We start from the raw sequence: 15516 nt of genomic DNA on the forward strand, positions 1-15516 counted from the left end.
AAGATTTATATACCAATGAAAACAACAGACAGAAACAAAGGTACATACCTTCAGATCTCCAGAAATGTTAGCTCCCGCCAGGATGCCAGTGGCAGAGGGGAAGAAAATGGAGAACATGCCGAAGAAGCTGCCCTCTGGTCCCTGCCACCTGGGCACAAAGTTTTCGACAAAGATATCCGCTGTAGAGAGGACATTTTCCGTTTAATGCACAGCTGACAGTGAGACACTGATGATTGGTTATCCTTGCACTGTGTAAAAACAACCATGCACAACCTACTTCACTCCTAGCCTACTACTATATTAAAACAGTAAACTGAGAACAGTCATACAACAACAGTCACCTTTGTAGCTGAAGAAACCCTTAGCTTGTTTTTCTGGTGTAGCAGGGATAATCGTTCCAACAATGTAATCTGCCAATGACACCATGATGACCAGGAAGAACAGAACCTGGGCCTATGGAAGGCATAATAAACAGTAAACACATGGACACAGACAAACATGCCAGAACGGGCTAATGTCACTTACTATACTAATACATTAAAAAAAAAAAAATGTTTCATGCTAACTACTTAGCATGCTTAATACAAACACAATGAACTTTGAGGTTGCTCACTGCCTTTATGCTAACTTAAACTTATTGACTGGCTGCTCTATATGTCAATAAATCAGATCGGTTTCAATAGTTTCATCTAACTCTTTGTGAGGAATAGAATGGTATGAGAATTAAATCAGTCACTTCTCTATCATCAAAGGTCACCTATTATGCAAGATTCAGCAGGATCTCTACAGGAGGGACTTAAGGATGAGTAAAGTTGTTATATGTAAAGCTATGTGCTGTATCAGAAACAATGTGCGATGTGTTTTGGAAGTAATATGGTCTGTGTTTACGTAAGCAAGCATCGCTAACACTCAGAGCTAATCACGGCAGCGTTTATCTGAGTTTCTGCTGGTAGACAGCCTTCTCTTCACAGAGCTCACTGCTTGCATGCGGACGCTCCAAAGGGGCGTGGCTGGATTGGACCCTCTGGCCAACCTGATCTCACCAGAATGCGTGACTCCACCACGACTCCTTAACACCACATTGCGTGGTGGAGTCACAAACTTTGTTACATTTACGTGTCTGTGTCGGTACCATATGTGTTCGGGTACCATATGTGTTCGGGTCCGTCTCTTAACAATAACGTCACGCCCACCAATTTCTCCGCAGGCTAGGCAGTCAAGAATATTCTAATTAGCTTCGGCTTGATGTGGAGATGTGATTTGATGTGTCGTTTGTCCCCCAACTCCTCTCCAAAGTTGGGATATGTAATAAAATACTCAGGGGAGTTTCTTGAATGTTCATGCCCAAAGCCAAGCACTAGGCCCTGGGTAAATTAAGAGGCTGATCTGGGGCACTTTTGTCCACTTTCCCTAGTGCTAGAAACTCGAGTGAGGCATCCCTGGAATCGTCTCAGAGAGTAGATGATCAGTGAGGCCTTGTTTTTACTGAAACATGATGTTTCGATGTATATTTCCATTGAAAATGCTAACCGCTAGCCGCAAAGCTAGCATCGCAGCCACTGCTCCGTTTTGCACACGTTTTTCACAAACATTTTACATTGTTTTTGTTACTTTCCTACGTTGCAGTGTCTTAAATGTAATTTAGGTTAACTTCCTGTTTGAAGTTGTTGCTATGGAAACAACATGACGGAGAAAAAAGTAATATCTTCTACATATAATAACGGACAAAGTAAAGAATGAAGTGTAGGCTATGTTTAAATGTTCGGAATTTGACCGTGTATGATGGTCCTCTTGAGTTGCCGGAAAGCCAATGGCGTACAGCCATTGCTCCGTTTTTATGTTTTTTTTACATGTTTTTCACAAACATTTTCACACGCTAGGAGTATAGGAATACTTCAATTCGGTTCGTCATGATCTGTAGATGTGATTTGCCCCCGAGCACCCCTGGGTAAATTACCGAACAGCCAATCACAATGCATACAATGCGTGACGTCATTGGCAAGAGACGGCCCCCGAACACATATGGTACCCCGAACACATGTGGTACTCACACCGGCACCACGCAAACAACCCCTATGTAAAGTGAATGAGGCTCCTTTGTCGTGGTGCACACACGCATTTCTACAACGTCCCACAGTGAACTTTTATTCTATAAAACGTTTTTAAAATCTACTTTATACCTTGTAGTAACTCACGGGAGGCTTCTTTTATTTTATTTGTATTCATTATCATTTTTATTTTTCGTCAGAATGTAAAAATTACATTAGTTACATTAGTCAAAAACAGTGCATTGTGTGTAATACAACTGTGATTTTTATTAAATTAGTTCGTTTTTAAGGAAGGCAAGAGCTTCAGCTGTGTCAAATAGATTGATCCCTTTAGTTAAAGTTATTTAAAAGATAATGATCATGTCCCCTTTATTGTATTACGAGCGTCCATTCCCATTGGATAACGGAGAATTTTACACCCGGAAGTAAGTATGCTCCTTACTGTCGATTTTTTTTTACAGTGATATCTGCACTACTCATCAACTCAAAAACACCAGATTATCCTTGTTAATTACACAAAATTGAGTTTTTGGATGGCAGAAGACACTACACTACCCAGAATCCTCAGCTATCGTTTGGGACTACACAATGTGTTTAGCTTGACAAACCCCGTGGTCAGTCCTCAAACTCTGTGATTGGATATTGGAGTGGCAGCGTCAAAAAGCACTTTGAAATGGAATGAAACCCATCGACGGCACACTATTCAAAACAGGAATCGAACGTCGTCGTCGTCGTCGTCGTCGTCCCCCCCCCCCCCCCCCCCCCCCTTAGGTCAACAGTGCAACATAATAAAACAGTTACAAAGAAAAAATAGTGAAATAGTGCAATAAGAGTCTATATACAAGTGATTGGAATGATATATTAGATCAATAATTTCTAAGTAGCAGCCAGATGAATGTTATGGATGTTGTTTCAAAGTTCAGGTGTTTAATAGTCTCATGGCCTGTGGGATGAAACTGTCCCTGAGTCTGGTGGTTTTAGTCCGGATGCTGCGGTACTGCCTGCCAGACGGCAGCATACAGAACAGTTTTTGGAAGGGGTGATGGGGGTCTTTTATTTAAGGGCTTTCTTTAAGGTTAACCTGGTATTTTTACTCCACTACATTTATTTGAGTCACTTTACAGATTTGGATTAATGATGTGAAATATAAACAACCCTTAAATCTGAGTTTAGTTACACCTGAGTAAAATTCAGTGAAGGTGATTGTCAAGTGCCAACAATCAGGCGAGATATTTTATAGTTGGTGCTTGAGAAGACTGAATATTTATCTGCAGATCCGTGTAAAGCATATTCATTACTTGTTATTCTCTAATCCTTCATTAAAGACTGTATATAATTGCTATTTTTCACATCCCTTTCAAGATTTTCTAAGGTTTATTGACATATCATACAAAACTATGGTGTAGTTATGCAATGAATGAAAAACTTGAGTCACAGGTTCCTCAACAGTGCATTACAAGACATCTATCAATATGTGTGTATACCTCCATCATTAAACTGTCGTATTCTTCACATGTATTATTCTATCTACATACATCGTATAAGAGTATAATAAATATGTATAATATCGGTTAAAATAAGTGCTTCAACATAGTTAACATTGCAGGAAAGTTGATTGTCAAGTTCCAAAACAAACCATGCAATATATTAGACTTTGTCAGACTTAATATTTATCTGTAGATAGATACCCCCAAAGCTTTTTTCTTATTTAAAAGAAGGCCTTAACCTAAAGTATTCTTTAATGTTTAAATAAAGCCTTATTTATTAGCACATCCTCCTATCAGGCACTAAACTGTTTTATTCTAGATATCATTTACAGTATCTTCTTGATATTTTCTATTCTATTTTTATATCATTGACCTTCTACTTTCCCACTATTGTGTATGTACTCTTAATATTTAAATGTTTTCATCAAATATAACACATACAAAAGTGCTTTACAAAAATGAAAGACATTAAGAAAAAGTCATTAAAAAGCAACACAATCTTGCTGCATTGCAATTACTCTAAACGTGTAATAACGTGCTTTAACCAGTAGGAGGTGCGGGTTAAAAAGCTGTCAAGTTTACAATGTTAACAAAATAAAATATACTGCTGTTTCCGGTTTAGTTTACGACGGATATATTTAGTTATTGTTTTGATATTTGTAACAGAAAAGCGATGGAAAAAACCCAGAGCAACACAGAAAAGATGGTCTTAACATGACCCAGTGGTCTAGTAGTTAATAAAAAACAATAATATCAAAATAAATTATTACTACTAACTTTATTGTGAAATTAAAACAGAACGGTAAAATAATAATTTCCGGTCTATTCTGATGCCCGATCTCTGTAGATAAATAAAGAACTACGACAGATGTGTATGTAATGCAGCCAAACCATTTATTACAATGCATTCATGTGATGACTTTCAAAGAGTAAAGCAAGCACTGCTGAATAAAGTATGATTTTATCTTTTACGAAACGTTTTTTTATATGGAATGCAGTTGTAGGTCAACCAATCACAGAGCTTGAGGACTGATCACGGGGTTTGTCCATAGACTGTATATATTAGACCCTCCAGAAAAACGCGATTCTTCAATCGCAGACTTTACCGCAAATACATCAAAATGGCGCATATTTCTAAAAGGCCTCATATTTATCAAAAGGCTGCATAATCCCCGCATTTTTCCACACAAAGTTGAGAAAAAAAAAAGTTAACTCGTCTTGACGTGACGTCATCAGCTCACGCATCACAGAATGTAAACAACACTGTATAGAGTGAACGTGTGGAGCTCACACGATAGAGAAAACACCAAGATGAAAATATCTAATCCATCTCATTTACCGACGAACATTTCTACTAAAGACCGGGCAAAAAGTGGGGGGAAACTATTCTGCACCCCGTGCAACTGTGTGTTGGAGCATAAGAGAAAATCGACGGTGACGACCCACTTTGATTCATTCAAACATTCGAAAATGCTTTCTGCTGCTGCGGAAACGAAAGCCAAACAACTCACGTTCACGAGGCATCAACCTCCAAAACCCTTTCGAGGGCTACAAGAAACGAGGTGAGTAGCCTACAAGATTGAAGCTGCAGATAACGAACGAGTAAATGAAAACAGAATGAGGCGGAGAAGTTTGTGTGTGTGTGTGTGTTTGCGTGAGATTAAAATAGCCCAATTGCTTTTACAATAAATAAACATTGAATGTGTTTAATTGAATAGTAAAGGGGGTTAACGTTAGTGGCAGGTTGTGTGTGAGAGAGAATAAATAAAACAGCCCAATATTTTAAAAAAAATCGATAATATTTTCCCACATATTTAGCATATTTCGCAACTTCCCGCAGTTTCACCGCATAAAATCACATAAAACCCTGCATGTTTAATCGCATAATCAAGGATTTTAGCCCGCATAATCAAGGAATTTAGCCCGCATAATCAAGGATTTTTGCCGGCGTTTTTCTGGAGGGTCTAAGGGTTTGTCAAGTTAAGCACATGGTGTAGTCCCAAACGATAGCTGAGGATTCTGGGTAGTGTAGTGTATTCTGCCATCCAAAAACTCCGAAAAAATATGTGATCGAAGGGAGAAAATACAAAAGCATTGGAAACAATTTAAACCAATCAATCAATTTAATCAATCAATTTAAACCAAGTTGTGTAATTAACAAGGATAATCTTTTTTTTTTAGTTGATGAGTAGTGCAGATATCACTGTAAAATCAATCGACAGTAAGGAGAATACTTACTTCCGGGTGTAAAATTCTCCGTTATCCAATGGGAATGGACGCTCGTAATACAATAGAGAACCGCAGTGACACGTCGTAAAACCCGGAAGTAAACTTCTTCCGGTTCCTTCGTGAAAAACCAATGCAAATTCTCCATAGGATTTTGGAAAATAGCTCGAAATAAGGTCTGTGGTTGACACACATTTAAGAGAGGGATCACGTTTTGTTCAGCCGGATAATCTCCACATGTGAACCCTACTTTTATAATTTTTGAATCATAAATCTAGTCATTGAAGGATTATTTGAATTATTTGAAGGATTAAAGTAACGTGTTATGGCAGGAAAGTTAAATCTGGTATATTCATTTTAATGTCACCTTATATATATTCATGTGTGTTAAATTTGAAGGGACAAAGTATATTTTCCCTCCCCAATATATTGAGGTGAAGTCTTTGTATTTAGAGAAGGATGGGAGCAGGGGACATCCTAATTTGGGGATAGCTCCAAAACTCTGGAATGTTTCCCTCGTAAAAGAAGGGGGTGCGTTACACATGCTTGGGGCAAATATGTGTGTTTTCATTGCAGTAAATACATGTGCTACATGATTACTGTTCAACTATACCTCTGTTCTTATTCTTTCATGTGTGGGTACTAAATGGCTACAAACATTGTGGAGAAATTAGCTTAAACATCTTTTATTACTCTATATGAAATGGAAGCAGTTTTTTATGATAGTGACGAGAGAGCATTTTCAGCATGTCAATTATCAGGGAAATCTACTTGTTTTCAATAGACGTGTGTGGTTAATTACTTTGTATTAATAATAACAGTATGTGTAAAGGAAGCTGGAAATATACAATGTGAAACCTTTTATTTGAAGTAAAGATGTGAACGATGGCTCAAACAAATGGAAAGGCGGTAGGACTAATGAGTGTGTTCTTTATATTAGGCCTGTGTGAAGTTTGACTATTTGAAAAGCATCTCTAATACTGCTTAAGAGCATAGGTAATGTGTTCCTCGTTATTGTTGATATGAAAGTAATTAACATGTATTACGTATATTTAGCCAACTATAACAACTATATCTTAAAACATACTTTTAACTTGTGTGTGGCAGCCTGAGGCGGGAAGATGGACTCAGGGACAAAGGGCCATAAAGGGGATGTGTGTGTGCTGGCTACAAGATGTGAAATAAGATAAGGAAACTTGTTGTTGAGAGCAGGTTCGTACCAGACACCAAAAGGTGTCTGGTCTTCGTCAAACTGAAAGAGACTTTTTGTTTCCGGGTTTCTTCTGCTGTGTCGCACTGATTGGGTGCGACAGGCCATGTGTTGGTCTCTGCCAATAAGATGACCTCTGGGGGAAAGCACGTACACCTCCTCCTCCTGTGTTTTAGTATGAAAGCCTGTGTTTTCCTTTGGTTCGCGCTCTTGTTTTTGACCGGCCGTTCCTGAGACCTGTCTCACACGGGGTAGAACCTGAGCCCGGAGTACTCTGCAGAGTGCTTCGTGATTCCTTTGTATTTGTATTGTTACCTTGTATCATTAAAGCAAGATTATTGTTTCACTTGCATTCTGGTGTTTCTTAATCCCTTCCTTTTTACGAATTTACCCAGCTTATCAAACGACACGCGGAGACGAGGTTGGTTTTAAACATCCTCCAAATCTCCAACATCACCAAAAGCAAAATGCTAACGTTATGCTATAAACGAACTACAAGCCAGTACAGCAGCAGGGTCGCACGACTTCAACGTCACGCCAACTTAAGATCGTTTCAACTGACTTGCACTGAAACTGCACTTTGAACACTTTAAATATATTAACATTTTAAACTGTATACCCCTGTTATCTAGGCCCTTTTTGTTTTGTTTAATGTATACCACGTTTATCTAGGCCCTTTTTGTTTTGTTTTATGTATACATGTCACACTGTGGGAAACGATATTTCGATATTTCTGGATGTATAACAGATGTAGAATTTTTGACAATAAAGCTGAATTTGACTTTCGCGTGCTTGCATATTTTAACAAAGCTTTTCATTTTAGCCACACTGAATTTAACTAGAAGTCATGGCTGTGTCAATTACCAGTCTGATATCGTTTTACAAAGATGACAAGAAGAGTGTAGATAGAGGAGAGAACCACTACAAGTCAGGACACGTAACAGTGCAGCCTAGATGACGGTGTGCTTACCGGTGTTGTCAGGGCTAGCATGAGGGACAAGGTTTATAGTGTCGGTGAGTAGTGATAGCAAGAGTACCGTTAACCTAGTTAATTTATTCACATTAATTCCCATCAACAAATCAATTGTATTTGTCACATGAAATCTTTATTAGGCAAGGCAAGGCAAGTTTATTTATATAGCACTTTTCAACACAAGGCAATTCAAAGTGCTTTACAAAAAATGAAAGACATTAAGAAAATGGCATTTAAAATCAGTCATTAAAAAGAAAAGCTAATAAAGTAAACATTAAAAGAAAAAATACATGGATAAAAGTTACAGTGCAGTCTAAGATATGAATAGTTCAATTAAAAGAATCGACAAAAAGAAAAGTCTTCAGCCTGGATTTAAAAGTAGTAAGAGTTGCAGCGGACCTGCAGGTTTCTGGGAGTTTGTTCCAGATATTTGGAGCATAATAACTGAATGCTGCTTCTCCATGTTTAGTTCTGACTCTGGGGACAGAAAGCTGACCAGTCCCTGAAGACCTGAGAGATCTGGATGGTTCATAATTTAGCAGGAGGTCAGAAATGCATTTCGGTCCTAAACCATTCAGTGCTTTATAAACAGCAGCAGTATTTTGAAATCTATTCTTTGACACACAGGAAGCCAGTGTAAAGACTTCAGAACAGGAGTGATGTGATCCACTTTCTTAGTGTTGGTAAGGACTCGAGCAGCGGTGTTCTGAATCAGCTGCAGCTTTCTAATAGATTTTTTAGTGAGACCTGTGAAGACACCATTGCAGTAGTCCAGTCTACTGAAGATAAAAGCATGGACAAGTTTTTCCAAATCCTGCTGTGACATTAGTCTTTTAATCGTAGATATGTTCTTTAGGTGATAGTAGGCTGATTTAGTCACTGTTTTAATGTGACTGTTGAAACCAATAAATAATTTAACCCGCTGACAAGAGAGCCCACCTCCGAAGATCGTGACTGGCTGAGGGACAGACTCGGGGGCAGGTTTTCAGGAATTTCTTGGCTTCTCTCCCCCGAGCCAGAAGAGGAACACTACAGCTTGGAAACATTTACTGTTCCTGAAATTATCAAATCTGTTGGGCATCAGGGACCTGAGGCAATTGTGGCAAGCATGGCATTGTCTGAAGAGCAACAGAGGGCAATTCAGGTGGCTACCACTGGTCAGCGAACCAACCCAAACTGGCATTTGTTCAGGAAAGGAAGGTTGACTGCCATCAACCTTGGAGCTGTCCTGAGGTCAAAGCGTTTGACTGCTTCCTTTATGGCCAGGGTGCTAGGGCAACAACAGGCCCTTGATGGTGTTTTGTCTGTACAGTGGGGGACTATGAATGAATGTGAGGGCGTCAGGGCATTCACCACTGCAACCCAGATGCAGGTCCATGAGTCAGATTTGTGGCTCTCCCTATCAGGATTGTTGGGGGCATCTCCAGATGGTCTTGTAGGGTCTTCCGCTGTGCTGGAGGTAAAGTGTCCCTACGGAGCCAGGTAAATGACAATTAGTGAAGCATTGCAAATCAAGGTTTTCTGTGTCAGTAAGGAAGGAGAAACATTCAGCCTGCGTGAGGAACATCCTTTCTGGCACCAAGTGCAAGGTCAGCTTCACCTCACTGCAAGGAAGAAGAAATACAAAAATTGTGAATTGTTTTTAATTTACATTTACTCGCCTTTGCAATGTTGTGGTTGTTAGAGTGTTAGGTTTCCTGTCAGCTCGTCTGTTGGGAAGATATAAAATATTAGTTTCATTGAAGTCACACCGTCACATATACTGTAAGAGCATTAAGACATACAGTACATAGGCTAAAACAAAACATCTAAAGATATAACCTTGCACTTTGATAAGACTCGTGAACATTTTCACTATTTTGACATTTTTATAGATGAAAATTGAACTAAAGAAATAAATGGTAGATTAATCCATATTGAAAGTAGGTGTCAGCTGCTACACTAATTATAATAGTTATATTTCTTAATTAATTAAGATAAGATATTACTGTATTGATCCCAATTTGGGGAATGTTTGTGTTGCAGCAGCATAACAAGAAAAACAAAATATAAGTTATTATATATACAAAAGTATGTGAGGGATGGAATATTAAATTGAATATAAATGTAAAATGTACATGTGATTTTACATCCAAGAGAAGCTATGGAGCAGAAAGTTCTCTGCCAGCCAGAGGTGATTTGTTATTAGTTCAATACGTCAAACTGATTTCCCTGACTACAATCTTTAGTTACATGGTGAAACGTTATGCTGCTTGTACTAATTAGACTTATCATATAAGCCACACAGGTTTTAATAGGAAGTATTCATTATCTTTACTTGTGTTGCGGTCTTTTCAGCAGCGCCATCTCTAAAACGGCGATACAGTCACTACCCATCATTTACATTTCACCGTGACATGGACAAAAATGTAACGTCAGCTTACCTCATGGCACGAATCCAGACTCTCCTTTGGAAAACATTGGCCGGGAAACGATAGTACAAGCACGTTTCATGCGAAGACCTGTGGCTGCAACCCGGAGCAAAGCAACAAACCATTGCGTAGCTAACTAGTAGCGCTAGCTTTAGCTAACGAAACGAACTGCCGAGTAAAATTGGAAAACACTGGTAATTAATTATTCTATAATTTGTAAAACTACAATTTCAAAAATACAGATTCTAATGGTCAGATATAGAAATACAGATACTAAAGATAGGCAGGTACTTGCTTTCAAGCAGAACACAGGGGAAAACAAACTTAGTGTTTACGTGTTTGGCGTAATGACGTACAACGGCCTCGACAATTTCTGTAGTCCTATCCAGCCACTCGGTAACAACCATCGTTTTTCAGACACGTAAACTCTTCAAAAATCACTGCTGATGTATTTAATGTCGTAGAACAAAACGTGATTTATCTCTTAAATTTGTGTCAACCACAGACCTTATTTCGAGCTATTTTCCAAAACCCTATGGAAAAAATGCATTGCTTTTTGAGGAAGGAACCGGAAGTGCTAAAAATGCTAACTTACTTCCGGGTTTGACGACGCGTTACTGCGGTTCTCTATAAAGGGGACATGATCATAATCTTTTAAATAACGTTAACTAAATGGAACAATCTATTTGACACAGCTGAAGCTCTGGCCTTCCTTAAAAACTAACTAATTTAATAAAAAATTGATAAAAGTTATTTTTATTTTGAAATTCAGTTCCTTACCAACGCCAAAAAAGCCAGAGATTATGGAATTAAACCAATAAATAAAAGCAAGGATAATTGTGTGTTATTGGTGAGTAAATAACAGTGTGTTATTTTAAAAAGAATAACAAATTAGAAGAAAAAAAAGATTTAAAAAATACAGATTTCAGTATTCTGAGGCTCTGAGCCCCATTTCTTTTCCTCACAGAGGGCAAAAAAAGTCAGAAATTATACGATTTAAAATAAAAGCAATAATTGTGGCTTGATATTGAGTAAGAACATGTTTTTATGAATCACACAGCTTCCGGTCTTCCTATAATACGTAATGCCGTGAGACTACCAATAGAAATACATTGCTTTTAAAGTCGTGCTGTCCAACATGAAAAAAAGGGGAAAATCGTGTTGGTGAACACGAATCAATAGATAAAAAATCGTGTTGGTGAACACGAAATGCCATGAGACTGGGTTGATATGTTTGACACCCCTGGCTTAAATGTTCACTTATTTTTTCACCTAGGCAGTGCTGCTTTATATATAGTGAACATTAAAGTGTGGGAGTTGTTTGTTTTGACTTTATTCTAAAAAACAGCCTATTGTAGTTGACCATAATAGCAGTTTACCATGTTGTCATATAGTTTGTTGAACTAACCTTTGACTCCCACGCCATGCCAGCCATTGAGAGACACAGTAGTAATGTGACAGTAACGATGCCGATGATACGGATGTCATTGGTTCGGTCCACCATGACAGCTCCATGTTCCTGAGGAGGACAGTACGTGAAACTAGGTGTGTTTAAACAGAAGGACAAATTGTGTGAACTGTACAGAATCGTTGTAAGCTTTGCTCCACATACATGTTCCCTCACAGCAATATACTTACACTCATGAGGTCTCTTACAGTCTCTGCAAAGCCCACAGTGTGCATGGCCACAGCTACAGCATTTGCAAACGCAAAGATCAGACCGATGGACCCCCCCAGCTCTGGACCAAGGCTGCGACTGATCAGGAAGTAGGTCCCACCTGAAGACAGGAGAAACATTTTGTGGGAAATGTGGTCATCAATCACTGTCAATAACGTGCAAAAAGGTCCATATATTCTTATGATATTAACCCTTCTTTTTCGTGTAAAAAGGTCCATATATTCTTATGATATTAACCCTTCTTTTTTAACAGGTAAACTACATGTGTAGCCAAAGTTGGCTGCATGTTAAACTGAGCACACAGACCTCCTTTGACCTTGCCGTTGGTAGCGATGGCGGAGGTTGAGAGGCCGGTGATCCCAGTGATGAAGGAGGAGAGGAGGATGATCACCCAGGTCAGACCTGACAGAGACACAGACGGAGATAAATCATGTGTCAGATAGACTGAAGCTTTCACAGTCAATAACTGTTTTAGGTTCAATTACATCTACAATTGACAAAGCAAATAAACATGTTGTGGACGTACCAATACCAGCCTGAGCAGTGATCCAAGTCAGCCTCAAGTACAGGATCACCCCCCAGATGTTCAACATGCAGCGGACCTGAACATGGGCACAGAGTTACTGTTGTAGTTTACAAACCAACTTTGTGCAATATGTGCTATATGTGCAATATATATATATGCCATTAATAACTGTGTAATTTATACCTGGCCACTAAATCAATCAATATATATATGCCGTTAATAACTGTGTAATTTATACCTGGCTGCTAAACCCTTGTTACTGTTACAAGGTATCTATCTTGTATTTTGTAGATTGTGTAACTTGCTGCTGTTAAATACCGTCAAACTATGTGCAATATGTGCTTTATGTGCAATATATACTTTAAATACATATGCCATCTTTAATAACTGTCATATATACCGGGCTGCTAAATCCTAAGAACTGCTACAGGATTTGATTTCTAGATTTGATTTGTTTTTGATCTGTATTTTTGAGAATTATGTAACTTTTTATCTTTTTTTAGCATATTGTTTATTATATTATATCTTAGTACTTTTTTAGCATATTTTTGTGTTGTTTGTTTATTATATTATAACTTAGTACTTTTTTAGCATATTGTTGTGTTGTTTGTTTATAATATTATAACTTAGTACTTTTTTAACGCATGTAAGATATGCGACACTAAGCTGTTTGTGGCTCTTTCCTGCTGTAACGCTGCAAATTTCCCCTATGTGGGACTAATAAAGGTATTCTGATTCTGATTCTGACACCAGAACGATCGACTACTGCAATGGTCTCTTTACAGCTCTCACTAAAAAATCTTTTAGAAAGCTGCAGCTAATTTAGAACGCTGCTGCTCGAGTCCTCACTAACACTAAGAAAGTGGATCACATCACTCCTGTTCTGAAGTCTTTACACTGGCTTCCTGTCTGTCAAATAATTGATTTCAATATACTGCTGCTGGTTTATAAAGCACTGAATGGTTTAGGCCCAAAATACATTTCTGATCTCCTGCTAAATTATGAACTACCCCAACACATTCTCATTCCCTATGTTGACGTTATGTCAGGGTCCCTGTCGTCACTTTCCAACGCAAGTGGGGGCCCTTTAGCGTCAAATTTCGACTTTCCGGGATGTCCATAGGCTTCTATAGAGCTCCCTGAACGTATGTAGTAGACGAGTTGAGATCGCGGAGAAATGCTCTCCGCAGATCCATTCTCACAGCGCTTATCAACCTTTTTCTAACTCAATATCAAGCCACACTTATTGTTTTTAGTTCTTTATTTTAATTGAATAATGTAGGACTTTTGTTGCCGTCAGTTATGGGGAGAGTAGGGGCTCAGAATACTGAAATCTGTATTGTTTCATCATTTTCTCCTTCTAATTTTGTATTATTTTCTAAACCACACACTGTTATTTACTCAACAATAACACATAATTATCCTTGTGTTATTTGTTTGTTTGATTGTATAATGTCAGACTTTTGGAGTCCGTCAGGACCGACAGTCGGAGCAGCTCATAGTAGTTGCTTTAGAGAATTTTACACCCGGAATTAAGTATTCTCTCGGCTTTGCTTGAAAAAACCGACAAACCCTGTGATAATCCTCAAGGTCTTTGATTGGATGTTTGAGTGGCAGTGTGCCCAGGGTTACGCCGAGCTTCAAACAGCACTTTGAAATGGGATGGAACCATGGCAGACTTTCCAAAACTGGATTTGAATGGGTCCACCCCCCCCTTGATAAGCCTTGTGAGATATTTATTTTAATGCCACCTTATATATTCGGGTGTGTTAAATTTGAAGGGACAAAGTATATTTTTCCTCCCCAATATAGAGAGGTGAAGTCTTTGGGTTTAGAGGGGGATGTGAGCAGGGGACATCCTTATTTGGGCATGCCTTCAAAATGCTACAAACATTGTGCAGAAATTAGCTTAAACCTGTTTAATTACTCTATATAAAGTGGAAAGCAGCTCTTCAGGACAGAGAAGAGAGACATTCTTCTTAAGATTTTCAGCATGTCAGATATCAGGGAAATCTACTTGTCTTAAATATGTGTGTGTTTAATTACTTTGTATCAAGAATAGCAATAATGTTTTCCTCGGTATTGTGGATATTAAGGTAACTCACATGTGATATTTGTATAATCCAACTATATCTTAAAAGATGCCAAGAGTAGGTGAAACGAAAGGTGCTTTAACAACTGAGGGGGGGGAGATGGCCACAGAGACAAAGAGCCATAAAGGAATATGTGACTGTGCTGGCTGCAAGATGTGAAATAAGATAAGGAAACTTGTTATTTACAGCAGGTTCGTTCCAGACACCAAAAGGTATCTGGTTTTCGTCAAACTGAAAGAGACTTTTTGTTTCCGGGTTTCTTCTGTTGCGTCGCGCTGATTGGGTACGACAGGCCATGTGTTGGTCTCTCCCAATGAGATGACCTCTGGGGGAAGCATCCACACACCTCCTCCTGTGTTTTTAGTATGAAAGCCTGTGTTTTCTCTAAGTTCGTTATCTTTTTCCTCCTGTTGCTGAAATGGTAAGTCCTTTTCCGACTGGATGAACCAGAGCCGGAGCATTCTGCATTCTGAAGCTGCTGTTGCAGAGTGCTTCGTGATTAGGTGATTGGGTGATGTATTGTATGTTTCTACCACTAAAGCAGATTATTGTTTAACCCTTATCCTGGTGCTTTGACTTGTCCTTGTTTTCAAACAAACTCATAGAGGAACGCGCGAAGCAGAGATTCTGTCTCAACAAATGGTGTTTCCCCGACGTGATGACGTCATGAGGTGGCGACGTGAGGACGTGCCGACTAGGTGACGTCATGAGTAGGGTTTTTTAGAGGAAAATCAGCAGCCAGCGGACGAATGGTCCGGAGAAGAGACCTAGAATAATCTCTGACAACTACAACTAGGATCCTACAATTGAAAGGTGAGCAGACGAGCCTGTTTCTATCGAAGGTCTGTAATTGGCTAAACTAAA

At 38.8% G+C, this 15516-nt stretch overlaps 1 protein-coding gene across 1 annotated transcript in view; it reads right to left on the reverse strand.

Annotated features, from left to right (window-relative positions):
* Window positions 1–15516, reverse strand: part of slc12a3 (solute carrier family 12 member 3) — a 98308-nt gene that overhangs the window by 46468 nt on the left and 36324 nt on the right. The window contains exons 3-8 of the mRNA XM_079680484.1: window positions 12560–12635; window positions 12340–12435; window positions 11994–12133; window positions 11764–11874; window positions 342–453; window positions 49–179 (exon numbers count right to left, since the gene is read on the reverse strand). Coding sequence (XP_079536610.1) covers window positions 49–179; window positions 342–453; window positions 11764–11874; window positions 11994–12133; window positions 12340–12435; window positions 12560–12635 — 666 coding nt within the window. The remainder of the gene's footprint in view (window positions 1–48; window positions 180–341; window positions 454–11763; window positions 11875–11993; window positions 12134–12339; window positions 12436–12559; window positions 12636–15516) is intronic.

Source organism: Notothenia rossii, assembly GCF_949606895.1.
Source record: "Notothenia rossii genome assembly, chromosome: 5".
Lineage (NCBI taxonomy): Eukaryota > Metazoa > Chordata > Actinopteri > Perciformes > Nototheniidae > Notothenia > Notothenia rossii.